At 43.0% G+C, this 18,796-nt stretch overlaps 1 protein-coding gene across 1 annotated transcript in view; it reads left to right on the top strand.

Annotated features, from left to right (window-relative positions):
• Nucleotides 1-18,796, top strand: part of CDH4 (cadherin 4) — a 1,142,022-nt gene that overhangs the window by 1,116,480 nt on the left and 6,746 nt on the right. Inside the window, exons 13-15 of the mRNA XM_027850675.1 lie at nucleotides 3,916-4,149; nucleotides 8,083-8,316; nucleotides 18,359-18,498. Of these exons, the coding sequence (XP_027706476.1) occupies nucleotides 3,916-4,149; nucleotides 8,083-8,316; nucleotides 18,359-18,498 (608 nt within the window). The remainder of the gene's footprint in view (nucleotides 1-3,915; nucleotides 4,150-8,082; nucleotides 8,317-18,358; nucleotides 18,499-18,796) is intronic.

Raw genomic sequence — 18,796 nt, 5'->3', positions numbered from 1 at the left:
ACTGTTGCCTGCAACACATCAGCCTTTGCTTAATAAGTGTCATATGAGGGTTCCTGATCTCCTAGGGCTGAGCTAAGGAGGCATTTTTTGGGTTATGAAGTTGGACAGTGTTTTCATCTGTGCTCAGCAGGAGGCCTAGGGAAGATCTTTGACTAGGTCTATTGGGTCACCTCTTGAGGTAGTGGCAGGACCAAGAATAGATTCCTCAGGTCAGGAATTCTAGTCTATATCAAGCCAGCAGGGTGTAACAGAAAAAAAGGATTAGACAAACTAGGATTCACAAGACCTGGGATCTACTCCCTGATTCTTCGACAATAATATGTGTGACCTTGGACAAATTCTTTGATCTCTGTAAATCTCAGTTTACTCAGGTGTATTATGGGACCTGTAATGCATGCTCTACCTTCCTAGGTCCTATCGTGGAAAGAAAGAATATTAAACTGAATGTCATAAGACCTGGCTCTTTCATCAAGGAACAGTAGAAAGGGTGGACAGGATTTTGAGCCAAAAATCTGAGCTTTGATCCCTCATGTGCTTATTCTCTGTATGACCTAGAGCAAGTCATTCTCTTCTGGGTCTCAATTTCTCCATCTATGAAATGAATGGAGTGAATTGAAGATCCCCTATAATACTCCGTAACATAATAATGATATATCACATTTCTATAGCACTTTAAGGTTTACAAAGTACTTTGCATACATTACCTTGTTTGATCCTTTCAACAACCCTGTGCTATTATTTTCCCCATTTTACAGATAAGGAAACTGAGACTTGGGTTCCGTGACTTGCCAAGGTCATTTGAATCAAGCCAGATCTTCAATTTTTGTGTGTATTTTTTTGTAAAGCTCCTGTAGAAATGTAAGGCATTCTTAACCAGTGACACACACACCCCTCAAAAAGTCACTGAGGCTCAGAGTAAATTAGGACTTGTAAAAACTGTCCCAAGCCACTCACTAAAGAGGTTAGATCTTTGAGTTTAAACTTTAGATTATTAAGGGGCAGGGTGAGTGTTATTAGTTCTAAAGAACCTCAATTAATACTCCTTGTGATCTTTCCCACAGCTGGACCTTGTAATCATTGAAACATAGTATTTAGAGCTGGAAGGGACCACGGAGTCCAGTCCAACCTGTTCATTTTATAAAAATGATATCTAATAATTTTAAGTAGCATTTATATATCACTTTCAGATTCACAAAGCACTCTACAAATATTATCTCATTTGATCTTCATATCATCTTGTGAGGTATCCTTTTTGTATAGATGAGGAAACTGAGGCAGACAGAGGTTAAGGGGTTTGTCCAGGATCACACAGCTAGTTAGTGAGGACATATTTGAACTCAGATTGTCTGATTCTAGGTCTGGCACTATATCCACTAAGTAATCATTTTAAGCACGAGACATCTAAGGCCCAGAGAGTGACTTTCCCAAGGTCACACAATTTTTAAGTGAGTTGATGAAGCCTGAATTTGCCCAAGCTCATTTAGGAACCAAGTAACAGAGTCAGGATTCAAATTCAGGACCTCCAAACTCAGTGTTGATACCACACTCCTCATCTGTGAGTATAATGAGATCAGAAAAAAGGGGGAAGGGAGAAAGGGCCTTATGGGGGGGGAGAAGGAGAGAAAGAGGAATAGGAAGAAGAAAAGGAAGAAGAAGAGCAATAACAACTTATAGAGTACTTCAAGGTTTACAAAGCACTTTTTATTTGATTTTCATAACACTTGGGAGGTAGATGCTATTATTATCCCCATTTTTACAGATGAGGAAACTGAAGCAAAGAGAGGTTAAGTGAATTGCCCAAGATGTAAGATTGGACTTGAACTCATCTTCCTGACTTCAAGTCTAACATGCTATCTTCCATACAACTTTGATGCCCTGAACATAATGTAGATCCTACATAAAAACTGGAAGTCAGGGCATCATTCTGTTCAAGATCTAATAGCCTGAGAGCTGGCCTCCAAAGAAGTCCCTTATCAGCCCTTGGAGTAATTAGTGGGGGAGTGGCGGTGGCAGGGTGGAAATTTCTGCTAAAAGGATGGGTGATGAGTCAGAGAATCTGATCTGACTCTCTGTGACAAGGTGCCCATGCCAAAGTTCAGGGTTGGAAAACCTAGGCAATGGAGGGAGACCGAAGTAGGAGTTGTGAAGAAGGCAAGAACAGAGAGCTTTAAAGCCCAGATGAGGACCTGGCTGCCCAAGGGGCACCTGTTACGAGAGAGAAAGGATAGAGAAATAAATACTGGTGGCAGTTCTTTATGCAGCTGTTGTTGCTATGATGACGACGACAATGAAGATGAAAAGATCACTAAAAGGAAGTAACAGAAATACCAGTAGTGGTCCCAGAGAACAAGTAATGAAACATACCTCCCTCCTCTCAGTAGAGAATTGAAGGATTACAAGGTCAGATTATTGCATCAATCATCAGGTTCAGACACGGTACTGGGGTTTTCTACTTAACTATTTTTCTTTGTTATAAAAGAGAGCTCAATTCTAGGTGAGGAAGGATGTGTATCTAGAAATGCCTGTTATATAAAAACAAAAAGCATCAATAAAACTGTTTATGATTATATTATCAGTAGTAGCTGAGTGGTACAGTGGATAGAATGTGAAACCTTGAGTCAGGAAGACCTAATTTCAAATCCTAATGGTGACATTTACCAGTTGAGTGACCCTGAGTAACCAATTCACCTAATCGCTCTCAGCCTCAGTTTCTTCATCTGTAAATAGCACCTACATCACAGAATTGTTGTGTTCTAATTATATAACATATATAAAGCACTTCTGCAAACCTTAGAGCATTATATAAACGTTAGTTATTATTAATACAACCGATGTCAAAGATAGAGGGGGAGGGGGAGAGGAAGGAGAAGAGGGAAAGAAGGAAAAAGAGAGGGAGAGAAAAGAGAGGAGAGAGAGAGAAGACAGGAGAGAGGGAGGGAGGGAGACAGGAAAGAGAGAGAGGGAGGGAGGGAGAGAGGGAGAGAGAGGGAGAGGGAGTTTATTAAGTGCTCACTATATGCCAGTATAAGCCCTGGGGATATAAATACAAGTAAGCAACACAATACCTCTCCTCAAGGAGTTTACATTCCAATAGGGGAAGATAACACATAAAGGGAAGCTGGAAAACAGAGTTGGGGAGAGATACACCCACAATAACTGTGGTTTGAAGTTGGCCAGGAAGTGGTATGGAAACCTGAGCCCTGGCAAGATAAGGTAAACTGACCAGAGCCACTAGACCCAGAGGTGGAGTCCAAATTACCAGTGAGGAAGATGTGCAGGTGACCATCCCAGGGAAAGTCTAATGTTATATGGTCAACCCATATAACATCAGTCTTTCAATGGGGGAGGAAGTTAATAATTGAGGAAACATAGTTTGACCCCTGGTATTTCCAAATTCATTTAATGAATCATATTCTAAAGGGGTTCTGCCAAACCAAGTGGGAAAGAATTAATGACTGAAATGGTAACAAAACCCTATCCCACTTACTGTTTTGGTATTTTCATCATCAATATGACAGTCATGGTCAAGTGCAAGGTAGCACAATGCAGAGGACTGAGCATTAGAATCAGTCAAAAGACTTGGGATCCTGTCTGTGAGCCTCAGTTTCCTCATCTGTAATATAGGAATAAATAATACATATAATACCTACCCCACAAGAGTATCATAAGGAACAAATGAAAAATGAACTTGGAAGCGTCTTGTAAACTATATAGCTTTGTGCAAATGAGATATTGTTGTTGTTGTAATTGTTATTGCAATACCCCATGTAGGTGTATATGATTATATTCTAGGTGTTTTTGTCTATGTCAGTTTCTGTGTGGGTTGTATGTGACTGTGCCTTTATGAATATGGTGGTAGTGAGTTGGGCAGTTCTGGGTGTGATCTTGCTGTCTGACCCATCTCTCCTTCCACAGGGATCCCCCCAGCTAGCGGCACAGGGACACTGCAGATCTATCTCATAGACATCAATGACAATGCCCCAGAGCTGCTGCCTAAGGAGGCCCAGGTGTGTGAGAAGCCCAACCTGAATGTTATCAACATCACAGCTGCAGATGCTGACATCGATCCCAACATCGGCCCATACGTCTTCGAGCTGCCCTTCATGCCATCAGCTGTGCGGAAAAATTGGACCATCACCCGGTTAAATGGTAAAGGTCTGGCAGCTGACTTGGGACTCCAAACTGTCACTATAAGTTCCCCTCTGCCTTCCTCCACCTTCCTCCTGTCCCCTGCCCATCACAGTACAAGCCCAAGAGCTCATCAGGGAAGATTCATATCAGATCTGCTGCAGAAACGCTTAGTGTCCTGGCACTAAGCTTGGCTAATGCAGCTCATAATATGAGTGGTTATCAGGACCAGGCTGGGTATTAATCATCCACAATGGCTGAGAGGAGAAGGCAATTATCCATCTTCCTGGTGTCCCAGAGCAATTGGCCCAAGCCATGGTCAGGATCAATGGCTATGCCTTGGGCTATAATCACCCAAAGGTGGCCTCTTAATAGTGGGCAGAGGGAAATAGGAAGATGCCCTGTCACAGATGTCATACAGCTTCTAAGCAGATGCCAGACAGCCATTCCTGCACATGGGTGAAGGCAGAGAATGGGCCAGTTCAGTCCAAGACAAAGTTAGCAGATGGGACTATTATGTTGCTTTTGGATCTTTACTCCTGTCCCCAACCCCCCTCCCCCATATTCCAGGCTAGAAGATGCTATCCTGGTACTGTCTCTCACCCTTCAGTAAGAGGTATGTGCCTACATTGCTGAATCACTTACAATCCTTGAGGGCAGCAGCCATTTCATTTTTTACTTTGCATCCCCTAGTCAGTCATTTATTAAGCATTCTCTATGTGCTAGGCACTGTCCTAAGCTTGGGGGTACAAAGAAAAGGAAAAAAACAGACTTCCTTCAAGGAACTCAGAGTCTAATGGATTAGTTCCTGATTTATCAGTAGTTTCATCAGCCAGCATTTTTTAAGCACCTACTATGTGCCAGGGACTAAGCTAAATTGACTTGCTAAGCATATTATAGGTATTCAATAGATGCTTATTGAATTGAGACCAGAGCAGGAGTGAAAAACTTTCATCTAAATTGTCACTGAGTCAAAGGATTAAGAGCTAGGAGAGAGTTCAGAGATCACCTAATCCAAACTCATTTTATAGGTAATGAAAGTGAGTGAGGTCCAAAGAAGTCAAATGTTTTGGGCACGGATTTGAACCAAGGTACTCTGACTCCAAATCCAGTATTCTTTTCCATGTACTGCCTCTTCACTCCCTTGTTGTTATTCAGTCGTGTCTGACTCTTCACGACCCCATTTTGGGTTTTTGACAAAGATGCTGTAGTGGTTTACTATTTCCTTCTCTAGCTCATTTTACCCGATGAGAAGACTGACACACAGAGGGCTAAGTGACTTGCCCAGGATCACAGCTAGTAAGTGTTAAAGGCTGGATTTGTACTGGTTTTCCTGACTCAGGCCTTCCTGACTCAAGCCTGGTGCTCTCTTCACTGCACCATCTAGCTGCCTCTTCACTCCCTAAGATTGCTTAATTACTAGCTAACCCGAAGGCATTTTTCCTAGAGAATGTCAGCGCATGGATGAGAAATGCCATCCTGACAAGAAGGAGGTGGAAGTCACATAATATAGCCAGAATAAAACTTATCATCCCCCAGAGAGAGGACAGAATTATCTTGTTAGGCCCTGTGATGTGGTCTCATGGAAAACCAAAGGGATAGCCACCCTCTTTAGTCGGAGTCTAAAGGATTCCGGTCAGTGGAATGGAAAAAGCTCTATGAGCTAAGACACGAGACTTATGTTCTAGCTTTGCCTCTGCTGGCTTTAGCTATGTGTTTTTGAGCAAGTCACTAGCTTTGATTTTCTCCTCTCTCAAGTAGGAGATCATAACAACTGCTCTATCTTATGATCAAATAAGATAACAGATAGGGGGAAATTTTCCAAAAGGGAAAAAGTGCTGGAGAAACCTGAAAATACTGTTACTTTTATTTTACGTAGGCATTACTTCCTTTCCTCTCTAACCCCTCAGGCTCCCAGAGAGAACATCTCAGGGCCTGACCTGTGGGGAATGAAGCCTTGACTTCCCAATAGATACGTACTTGGTCAATGGTGAAAATTCATGAAACTCCTGCAAATGTCTTCAGGAAATATCTGAGTAGAAACTCTTGGGATCTCCAAGCTAGTTGGAGGCAGTGGAAAGAGCATAGAGCTTGCAGTGAAAAGGGACTTGGTTTGTCTACTAAATGTGTGACAATGGACAAGTCACCGGACCTCTTCTGAACCTTAATTTCCTCGTTGTTTAAATGGAAATAATGCCTGCGGTATTTACCTGATAGGACTGTTATCCTGAATAAGATAACCAACCAATCAATAAATATGTATTGAGCATTCACTGTGTACCAGACACTCTGCTAAGTAAAATGCTCTGGAAATCTTAAAGGACTATGTATACTTTATGCTTACCTGCTTGTGTATATGTGGTGTCCCCTCGGTAGAATGGAAGTTCCTTGAGGACAGGACTTGCTTTGTTCTTCGTTGGAATCCCCAGTGCCTAGCATGGTGCCTGGCATTTAATGGGAAGAGGTTCAGAGATACAGAGCTAAAAGGAACATTAAAAAATCATCCAATCCAAACCCCTCATTTTATACAGGAAGAAACTGAGGGTCAAAGAAGCTGAGCAATTTACTTAGGGTAGTGCCACTAGTGTCTACAGCTAGATTCAAACCCAGGTTTTCCTGACCCCAAGCCCAACATCCTATCCACTATGTCAGGCTGCCTCTCCGCTGCTATAATTATCACTATTACTAGCCCAAAGTCCACTCTATCTGGAGGCTTCCACTGTCTCCCTACTGACCAACACAGACCAAGCTCCCAGTATGTGATGTGCTTGAGTGTCCTTGCCTCCCTCCCTCTTAATCTGGCTGTGGTAAAGGGCAGCAGGAGGGAGAGTGTGAAGGAAAGGCTGTTGATGAGTGCCAGTGTGACATCCAGAGTTAAGTGCTCTCATGTCAGAGCTTTGTATAGGAGAGCTTGTTAAGCTTAGCACCAAAGCCTAAAGGAGGAAGGGCACTCACCTGCAGTCCCAACTCGACTGAAATAAAAAAGAATGTCTTTAAAACAAAAGCAAGAAATAACTCTGGAAACTGGAGATGCCTAGTTCATTTTAAAGAATTCCAAAATCTAGCTGGAACCCCACTAACATAAGGAGCCCAAGCAGAATCAGACTTATTTTTAGAAAGGACTAAACTTTACTAATTGATCCAAATTCTCCTAGCACCTCACTATTTCCTCCTGTTATCTGACTCTGAGCTTCCAGGTTCCATACAGGCCTAGCAACACCCAGGCCATACTTTTCATTTTTTCTCCTTTGCCCCTTTCTTTTCATACTTGCCCCTTTCCTATTTATCTTTTTCTCTCTCCTGTGTCCTCCCTTCATCATTCTTTTTACCCCATTTCCTTTCCTCTATCATTCTGTCTCCTCTGCTTTTCTTCTACCTTCACTTTTTTCTTTCATCTCATTCCTTGTTCTCTTTTATCCTCTTCTCCTTTCTTTATTCTCTTCCTCTCTTCTCCACCTCTCTTCTCTCCCCCATCCCCTCCTTTCTTCTTCAATTCAACATTTATTAAGTGTCTACTATAGTGTCAGAAGCTATGTAAGGTGCTAGGGAAGCCAGAGACAAAAAATCAAAATAATCCCTGCCCTTATATTCTCCTTCTCTATTTCCCTCCTTTTAAGTCACTCTCTCTTTCTCCTTCCCTCTCATCCTTACTTTTTTCCCTTTCCCCTATCTCTGATTATCCATAGGTTTTAGTATCTCATAGTAAGCCCCTTTTGAAAAAAGCACATAGTGAATTCAACTTGGTGCTGTCACCAATGCCTTTTAGGCAGATCACGGATCAGGGTTAACCCACTCTCATGGATTTGATTAGAGATAGGTTTGGGAATATGATGACAATGTCCCAGCTTCCCTCTTGCTTATGCACGCAGAGCCCCACAGTTCAGCAGACTTAGCTTGTATTGGGAATGTTCCCCAGCAACATGTACTCATCGAGGTCTGCTTGTTTTGCTCCAGGTGACTATGCCCAGCTCAGCTTGCGTATCATGTACCTGGAGGCTGGAATGTATGATGTTCCCATCATTGTCACAGACTCAGGGAACCCGCCTCTGTCCAACATGTCTATCATCAAAGTCAAAGTGTGCCCTTGTGATGAGAATGGAGACTGCACCACCATTGGCGCAGTGGCTGCTGCCGGCCTAGGCACGGGGGCCATCGTTGCCATCCTCATATGTATCATCATTTTGCTAAGTGAGTATTGCTTCTACTGGAGAAGGGAAGAAGGGGAGGAGGGGCACCTAGGCCCTTGGCTCATGTCCAATATTTGTGCCCAAGCTTCCATGCACCAGACAAATTGCTCCCTAGACTGGAACCCCTAAGAATATGTAAACTGTAGCTATATAGGTTTTCTGGGACGATGACATGGGATATTGGCAGAATGGTCTGATACATATATTTTTAACTCTTATAGTGATGAGACCTTATAATAACATAGTTTTAAGGAATCACGGAGATCATCCAGAGTCCAAGTCCTATATTCTATAGAAGAAGGAACTGAAGCCCAGGGAGACAAAATGATTTTCCCCAGGGTCACATGACACTGGAGCTGGGACTAAATTCTTCCCTCTACCACGTATTACCTGGGTGATCTTGGGTGAGTTACTTAGTCTCTCTGGGCCTCGGTTCCCTTGTCTGTAGAGTGAAGAGATTGAATGAGATGACCTCCAAGGTCCATTTCCTCCCTGAATCTATGACAACACTGCCTCACTAACTTGGTCCAGATTGCTTATGAGGAGAATGAAAACCAGGTGGAAGAAGAAATGACTAAAACTAAGAAAAGAATGATGAGGCACTAAGTAAGTGTAGGGTCACATTTAAAGACAAGGCCATCCAGCCTACCTTTGTCCCTGTTTAGTCTATACCTCCACCTATGCATGTTTTCTCGCCAGATGGAATGTAAACTCCTTGAGGACAGGGACTTTTGCTTTTATCTTTGTGTGACCAGTGCCTATAAGAGAGCCTAGCAGCTAGTAGGTGCTTAATAAATGCTCATCAATTGATTAACTGATTGATAACATAGTAAGTATATTTGAGAAATACAAAATAAATAACTCCACAATGTCAGAGGTGACAAGAGCCAAAGAAGGGATGAGTTTTCTTGCCTTCAACTCTAGGGCATGGGAGGCATTATAGTGATATAGACAAAGGTAGGTCAGGGTTGGAGTGGGGAAGGGTAACATTTACTATCCAAACCTCAAAGGGCTTCCTGTGTGTGCAGTAGGGGCTAAGCTGATGGGGACCATCCCATGGAGCATGTGAAGAACTGCCCTGGCTCAGCACTAGAGGACCTGGCTCTTTGGGACAATGAAGCAATCCCCTTATTGGTCTCACCATGGAGACAAGGGGTGTCTACATTAAGGATAAAAGATCACACAGGAAGAGCAAGGGAGTCAAAGGGTGGGGGTCATTCTCTTTAAGGTCCACTGAGGGGGCTACTCTTCCTGGCTTAGTGGCCAATCCTCCTGATGCAGACACCCCTTGCTGACACCCCAAGACTAAAGGCTCAATAAAGAGACTGCTCTGTCATCCCACATTACCCCATGTCCCTCATTGCTAAGCTAGGCAGTTCAGCTCATGCTCCATGAGCTTATGCCCCACAGACTCAACGCCCACCCCCCACCATTCCCTTAGAGATATTCTCCAGGGGAGTTGGAGGAATTGAGAGAAGCAAAGAGATGGAATCCTGCGAGGCCATTTATGGAATCATGGAGCATCAGAACTGTTAAGGACATTTTAGGCACCTAAGTAGCATAATAGATTTGAAATCAGCAAGATTTGGGTTTGAATCCTGCTCTTAGCTATGAAACTGACCCTGAGAAAGTCATGTAACCTCTCTCAGTTTCCTCATCTGTAAAATGGATATAATAATAGCACCTACTTTACATGGTTACTATGAAGCTCAAATGATGTAACATACATGACACAAATGATCTACATAAAGCATTTTGCAAACCTTAAAGTATTATATAAATACTAGCCTTTATTATCTTATTCATAAGGCAACTGAGGTCCAGGAAAAGAAACTTTCTAAAGGTCATATAGTGAGTTAGTGACAAAGCCAGGACTCCAACCCAGGTCTTCTCACCCCTAGTCCATCTATCCTCCCCCAACTGATAGCAGGGCGAATTTTGCCCTGTCCACTATGGGAAAGAAACTAAATCACCACTTGGACTGCTGTTCTGAAGCATCAGTTGCCTGTGAGCTGCCCAAGGAAACTCAAGAATCTAAATTTGAGCCCTACTGAGGCCAGGAAATGTCCTGTTCTTATTTTCAGTTTTGTTTTATTTTGGTTTGGTTTTTTTGAACCTCAGGAATCTACCTTAGTGGGTAGAGAAAGGTACTTCTCCTCTAAAACCCAATGAAGTGGTCACTGGCCACATCCCAACATTGAACCAAGGCCCATGAGTTTGGATTGGACTACTTGAATTCTGAGGAAGGGACAGCTGGACCAAATACACACTTTCTTGGAAATCAGAACTCAGCAGAGTTGTATCTTATTGTGGAAAACAATTGGGAAAACAAGCCAAGGATTAAATGGGGGAGGATGAGGCTGGAGCGAGTACATTATCCTAATGTGCTACAGCATGTGGGTGCCAGGCAGAGCTAATGGCATAAGCTCTGAGATCTCCATTTAAACACACTGGGCCAGGGGATGCGTGAGAAGCAGAGAGATGGAAAACTGTAACTTGGGTTATCTCTAATGGGAGTCCCACTGCTTCTTCCTGCACATTGGGAATGAATATTTACCCCAATGCATATTTTTTTCAGCTTCCCAGGTTTCTGTCCCTACTGTGCCAAAGTTATAACGTTATCATTTTTATCTTTGAATTTGCATAAATTTAGTTAATGTTAGTGCTCATGAAAATGCAAAAAGGACCAGAATGCACAGGCAACAGCCCTGTGGGGCCCTCCAGCGTTCTTTCTTACTCTATCTCCTCCACCTCCTCCACCAGGGTCTCTCACTCCTGTCCCATGCTTTAGCCAAGCAGGTAATAATGCATTCATGTAAGAGCTTCAGAATAACTAGAGGCCCAGGGTCACTCCTAGGGGCCCGTCGCCTGGTGGCCTTTGACCCTGACCTCAATTTTGGTCACCGCTATGCGTGCTGCTGAAGGGGGTGAGCCAGATCTGGCTTCCAGAATCTCATCACATTGGAGGTAGAGGAAGGGCAGTGCTTGGGTCCCTATCCTCACTTATCAACGCCTCCTCAAAATGTTTGTGATGTTCTAAAAAATTGTGAAAGTTTGCATCAGACTTTCAGAAGCTGGGGGGGGGGGCAGAGGAAATCCAGGCTGTAGGGTTTTTTTTATCTTTTTTTTACAAAACTTAACTTCAAGGTACAAGGTAACCTCCTGAACATTCTGTTGACTAAAATTACCTTTGGCTGAAGGGCACTGAATTTAAGAGGTTCTTTTCCTCATTTTCAGATGCATTATCCCCCTTTAAAGGCTGGTTTTTATTAGCAAAGCTTATTTTGACATTCATTGTCAGTCTAATTGACTTTTTTATGCTTGAGAGCTGAAAAAGCCACATGAAGGATAAGAAATGTAATTTATGATGAGTGGGTTTGGGGAGGGAGTAATGCCAGTTGCGGGGAGGGAGTAGAGAAAAGACATTTTCACCGGTTCTGATACTTTTAAATTACACTGACCTTGGCAGTGTGACCTGGCATTCTTGAATGAAGAATGTTTGACCTCTGGCTCAAAATACCTACCATCAGCTTCAAGCCAGTAAGGCTGCCAGAGCAAGGTGTGTGTGTATGTGTGTGTGTGTGTGTGTGTGTGTGTGTGTGTGTGTGTGTATGATCAATTAATCAATCAATAGGCATTTACTAAGTACATACTATGTGCCAGGTACTGTTCCAGGCACTGGGGATATGAAAATAACTACTCTCAAGGAATCTATACTCTAATGTGATTACCTTTGCTTTCACTTTACTTGGTGGGCACAATTCTCACTTGGCCAGTTGGTATGGGGCACAAATCCATAACCACCTACCCATAGAGACAGGTGTAATACTCAGATTCAGCAGGAATCCATGCAGCCTAATCAATACAATGAAGCCATTCTTCCAAGTGAAATGGGAAATACTAAATGAGAAATATCAAAGCAGTTGATAAAAGATGTGACACTTTTCCCTTCAAAACCCCTCTTGAAGCCTGAGTCCTAAAAATATCAAACCAGTTAGTATCTTCAGGAAAAAGAACATTGGCTTGAAAGCTTAGTCCTGGCTCTGCCACTGACTCTGTATGACATCAGACAAATCAGTTTCCCCCCTTTGGGCTTTCCTTTCCTCATCTGTAAAATGGGGGGAGGGAGGGACATTGAACTAAATGATTTCTAGAGTTCCTTCCAGCCCAATACACTCTAGTATTCTGATATTCCTTCATATTTGTTTCTTTCGTTCACTAGCTAAGTTCCCAAAGTGTTTAAGGACTGGCTAGGAAAATCACAGGCCACTGGGGAAGAGAAACTAATTTCTTTGGTTTGTTAAGTTAATAAAAAAATATTTTTTTCAAAAATAATTTTTAAAAAAGAAATGCATAATAAAATGTATCATCTCCGGGGCTTAGATCCAGAAGAGATTGTAGAGGCCATCTATAGCCCATCTGCCTCGTTTTATGGATGAAGAAGTTGAAGCTCAGAGAGGGTTAGCAACTTGCCCAAAATCACACAGGTAATAAGTGGCTGAGCCAGCACCTCAAACTCCAAACCCAGCCCCCTTTTGGAGCCCACCACCAAAAAAAAAATTGATTTCTAGGTGACTCCACGCAGAGTCCAAATGGATTCGTAACTGGAGCAATGCTGCTTTTTATTCTGTTGTGGGAATAAATTGCAAGAACAGGCCCAACTTTGGCTATTGACATGCTAAAAGTCTCTCCTATAAGGAAGCTCTGACAGCATCGCCAATGGCAGGCTTTCCCACCAGGTGGAGAAAGAGAACATTGGAAGCCAGCGTAGCCCTTACAAAACCACCTTTGTGCACCAGGCGGGTAGCTTGTGGTGAATGACTTAGAAAACAGAAAAGGACTTGAAAAAGCTCACTAAATAGCTCAGGGGTTTTATGTCAGAGAGGAGAGTTATATTCCCCTACTGCTCACAAGCAGATCTCAGCTAAGCATTAAAAAAAAAAAAAAAAAAGATGCTGAACTCTGAAAACTGTACCGTGAGCAGGACGAGGCGGCAGCCAGTTGGCACTGAGTGCCAGTAATTAGCTGTCCAGTCCTCTTCTAGTCACTTCAGCACCTCCGTGTTGAGCATAAATACCACGGCTCTCAGAACAAGGAGAGAAAATGAGGTAAACTGCAAGCCTCCTGTTCATCTCAGCTTCCAGAAGGAGCAGGGGCCACTTCATTCTGCTGCTTTCACTGGTGCAGGGTGGAGAGAGGAAGTCAGAATGAAAGGCTTGGGGACGGGCGGGGGGGAGACTAGAATGCACAAGACTTGATGTTCTTTTTTATCAATATCTTTTGTTTTCATATCACCTTCATTTCTGAAAATAGTCCTTCCCCTCCCCCTACCTAGAAAGCCATCCCTTGTGACAAAGAACAAAAAAGAAAGAGGAAGGAAAGGGAAGTAATTCAGCAAAATTAACGAGCATCTCATCTGAATCTTAGAGGATATCATAGGGTCATAGATTCAGAACTGAAACGGACCTTAGAGGTCACTGATCCAACTCCCTCATTTTACAGGTGAGGAAACTGAAGCACAAAGAGATTAAGTGATTTGCCCGAAGTCACACAGCTAGTGTGGGATTCAGGTCCTCCTCCATTACACCACTGAGCCGCCTATGCAATGTTCTTTACCCATAGTCCTCCACCTCAGCAGAGAAGGAAGTGAGATGCTGTGATTTTTTTCCCCCACAATGGCTTGTACACAGAGAAGGAAATATATTTGAGGAATTAGAGAGCACTAACATTTGGAGTAGATGATGGAGAAGGATCAGGGAAGGCTACATAGAGGAAGAGGTTATACCTGAGCTGAGTCTTGAAGGATGATAAAGATTCTGAGAGGTGTAGGTCTGGAGGAAATATGTCCCAGGCCTGGGGGACCACTTATATAAATGCCCCGAGGTGAAAGATGGAATGCCAAAGTTGAGGCAAAAGCTAGTTTGGCTGGTCCAGTTTGGCTGGGAGGTAGAGTGCCTGGAGAGTGTTCATGTGAAATAACACTGGAAAAGTCAGTTGGAGCCAGGTTGTGGAGAGCTCTACATGCAGATTACAGCCAAGCAGGGGAATGAGCCACAAACACAGATAATTATAATAGACCATATTATAGGACCAATGCACTAGGGAGTTGCAAAACAAAACTCACTGTTCAAGAATGAAGATTATGAGAGATCAAAAATCTCCCAGCTCCCTGTGAGTACCTCCTGACTGTGAATGATCAAATCATTAGACACCGAATCTTTGCAGAGCACCTACAATGTGCCTAGCACTGGGCTCAACACTTACAGGGATTCAAAAATAATATCATGTTGCATCTGCCCTCCAAAGGCTTACAGTCTAGTGCAGGTGCAAAGAGTAAAACTGAGGAAGTAAACAGCAAATGATAAGTGGGCTTCTTTGCATAATGAAGTACTGGGCTGTGTCATTCATTCAAAAGTGCTATAGAAATTCAGAGGCTATCCCTTCCTGCTCTTCATTCTCTGATCTCAGAAATTAGTGAGGGCTAAAGGGATTGAGCAAGGCTCCATGAAACAGGTGGACTTGGTAATGACTCTTAAAAAAGATGAGTGAGGGGCAGCTAGGTAGCACAGTGGATAGAGTACCAGCCCTGGGGTCAGGAGGACCTGAGTTCAAATCTGACCTCAGACACATAACACTTACTAGCTGTGTGACCCTGGGCAAGTCACTTAACCACGATTGCCTAAAATAAAAAAAAAAGATGGGTGACCTCCAAATGGGCGCTGGGTAGGAGAGTGGGCATTAGGATGAAGAGGACAACAGAACATGAAGACATGGGTATGATATCTCGAGGTGAAAAGAGCACTGGACTCTAAGTCCTACAAACTGTCTTTGAGCTCCAGTATTCACTAGTTGTGTAGTCCTGAGCAAATCACTTTGAAAAGCTACACTACAGTTCCCTCATCTGTAAAATGGGCACGATAATATTTACACTGCCTGAATACTAGGATCATTGTGGGAAAGGTCCCTAATAAATCTTGGAGTGCTGAGTCATTATCATGATTATTTTAAAGACAGGAGTGAGAAAGGTGGGAAACAAAGGTGACAAGAGACAAGATCAGGTAGCAGAGAACAGAGAAGAGACAGAGAAGAAAATTCAATTCAACCAGCATTTATTTAAGCATTAACTGTACCTGAAAATAATCATAACCAGCATTTATGCACCATTTTAAGGTTCACACATCACTTTATATCTGTTGTCTCATTTGATCCTCACAACTGACACAGGTGCTATCATTATCCTTATTTGACAAATGAGGAAACTGAGACTGAGTGAATTAAGTGAATCAATTAATTGATTGATTGATTAAACTGAGATTTAAGTGAATCTTGTATAGACCATTGCTCATGGTCACACAGTTAGCAACTGTCTGAGACGGGATGTGAGCCCAGGATAGACACCATTCCTGTGCTTCATTGGTCTAAGACTCTCACATGAGGGAACTCCCTGTACCAATCTGGGTCAGCACCTTCTCTGCCGCTTATGTCTTAGACAATTGCCTAGAACAGTGACTTGACCTGAGTCACACAGCCAGTATGGGTCTAAGGCAGGACTTGAACCCAGGATTTCCTGGATTTGAGGCCGAGTCTATTCACAATGCCCTGTAAACATGCCTTGTATATGCAAGATATATCCAAAATAAATACAAGGTAATTGGGGATTGTTTAGTTGTTTCAGTTGTATCTGACTCTATGTGATCCCATGAACTTTGTCCATGGGGTTCTCTTGGCAAGGATACTAGAGTGGTTTGTCATTTCTTTCTCCAGTGTGTCCCCATTTTATAGAAGAAGAACTGAGGCAAATAGGGGTTAAGTGACTTGCCCAAGATCACACAAGTGTCTACGGCTGGATTTGAACTCAGATCTTCCAGATTCTAGGCTCAGTGCCCTATCCACTGCACCACTTAGCTGCCCAAATGGGGATAGGGAACACTACTAATAACTGGGGGAAAATCAGGAAAAGTCTCCTGCTGAATACAGCCCTAAAGCTAAGCTTTAGAGGGAGCTAGGGGCTCCAGGAAGTGGGGGTAAAAGAAAGAGAACACTGCAGGCATGAGAGATAGCCTATACAAAGGCTCAGAGGAGAGAGGAATATTATGTACAGTGAGCAGCTAGTCTGGCTATCATGCAAAGCATGTAAAGGAAGAGTAATCAGCTTGGGGGGAAAAAAGCTAGAACCAAATTGTGAAGGGTGATAAATGCCAAATTAATGGGTTTATATTTTATTCCTAGAGGTAATAGGGAGCCACTGAAGCTTCCTGAGCAGAGGAGTGACATGGTCAGCCTTGTGCTTTAGAAATATCAATTTGGCAGCAATGTGGAGTATGAAATGGAGAGAACAGTGACTAGAGGCTAGAGAACTAATTAGGAAGCTAATGAAATCAGTAGTCTAGGTGACAGGCAATGAGGGTCTGAATTAAGCTGGTTATGGTGAGAATGGAGAGGAGGGAAAGAATGAAAGAGATATTGTACAAGTAGAATTGATAAGACAGGCATTGTTTGGATATAGGTTGTGAGACAGAGTGAAAAGTTAAAGATTATTCCTAATTTACAAACCTGGGTGGATGGAAGAATGGTGATACCCTTGACAGGGATAAATAGAATGATATACTCTCAGACACAGGGACAGAGGTAAAATAAGTAAGAGTCAGGAAAAAAGAAGACTAAGACTGAGACAAGGGGGTGGGGAGAGAAACCAATAAAGGCATAGTGAAAAAGAAGATGCAAAAGTGAGAGGGAGGGAGAGAAAGAGACAGAAACAAAGACAGAGAGAACAGGGAAGAGGAAGAAAAAAAGAAGAGAGGGAAGAAAAATGAAGGGAAGGAAAAAGAGATAATCAAGGAAAGAAGGGAGGGAGGAAGGAAAAGGAAGGAAGGAAGGAAAAAAGGAAGGAAACAAGGGAGAGAGGGAAGAAGGGAGGGAAGGAAAAGAGTAAGATTGAGAGTGAAGGAAGAGGGAGCAATAAGAGGAAAGCAGAGTGGGAGATATAGCTAGAGGGATAATACTTTCAAAGGCAAGAAAGCCTGTGCAGGACATGATTTCCTCATCCCCAGTCTTGCTCTGCTGTGCAGACAGGTCCAATCCCTGGCCTGGTTGCAGTTCTGCCCTCAGAGCCTTAGCTAAGCTTATCTGTGCTCTGATTGCTCATAGGCTTAGCCCAACTCCTTTGGCATCAGAAGGGCAAGTGTATGCTAAGCCATCTCTGCTTTTCCTACTGTGTATTTTGAGAACTTGGGAACTATAACTGCTTCTCCAACTTTCTATCTTTTTCTGCATTTAGTGAAAAAGGTGCAGTGCTGGGGAAGCATCATTCTATAGTGGAAAGGAGACTGGATTTGAAATAGGAGATCTTCCATTAGTAAGATCTTAAAAATCCCATCTTGGTTTCCTCCTCTGTAAAAGGAAGGTACTGGGCTGAATGATCACTGAGATCCCTTCCAGCTATAGATTCCAGACTTTCCCTTCCGGTCTGGCTTAGCCCAGACCAGACATTTTTAGATATCCCAGTACTGATGTTGCTTACAATGAGATTAAATTCTAGCTCTAGTACAAACACTGCTTTAATAAAATTGGACCCACAGAGCAGAGGTGCTGTTTGCTTCTGCTGCCAATGGCTAACAAAAAGCGGCAGTCAATTCCCCCCCCCCCCCCCCCCCCCCTTGACAGTCTCTATCAAGGAAGTACAAGATGTCAATCAGTCTATCATAGGTATTTTTTTTTTTTGCAATACCTCAGGCATCTCTCTTTTGCACACTGGATCCCCAGAAAAGATATTCCTCTAGTCCAATTTCTTCATTTTAGAGAGGAGGAGACTGAGGCCGTTTAAATGACTGTCCATGATTACATAGCTAGTAAGTAGCAGAGCTGGAAATAGAACTCAGGTCCTCTGACTCCATTTCAGCCTTCCTTCCAAAGGCACAGATGGGATTTGAGCTGAGTGGAGAGGGAAGGAATGTATAGGCAAAGGCAAGGAGGTGGGAATTAAAGGACACCAGTCTTGCCTTTTGCAAACAATGTTCTCATGTGCTTGCTGGGTCTCATTGTAGCTATGGTTCTGCTGTTTGTGGTATGGATGAAACGCCGGGAGAAGGAGCGCCATACCAAGCAGCTGCTCATTGATCCTGAAGACGATGTCAGAGACAACATCCTGAAATACGACGAGGAAGGAGGGGGTGAAGAAGACCAGGTGAGAGTACTGGGCTCACTCTCGAGTCTCTCTCTTTGTTGCTCCATCCCTTCAATACATTAGTTATTTTCAAGCTGTTCAGTGTTCAAGAAGAGGCTAAGGCTGGAAAAGATCAAAGCTGAATGGCATTTGAGAAAAAAAGATGGAATTTCAGTCACTAGAGTACCTTGCACTCACCTGTCCAGATGCTAACTAGCCTTTTGAGTTTGATCTCCCTCAGGAAAATGCTAACTCTCTCCTTTCTCTTCAGTCAATTCAATAAACATCATGGAAAGAGCACTGACTGTCAGAGTCAGAG

The sequence above is a fragment of the Vombatus ursinus genome, unplaced genomic scaffold, assembly GCF_900497805.2.
Source record: "Vombatus ursinus unplaced genomic scaffold, bare-nosed wombat genome assembly UNPS02000580.1, whole genome shotgun sequence".
Classification (NCBI taxonomy): domain Eukaryota; kingdom Metazoa; phylum Chordata; class Mammalia; order Diprotodontia; family Vombatidae; genus Vombatus; species Vombatus ursinus.
This window is presented reverse-complemented; position numbering and strand designations above follow the sequence as displayed.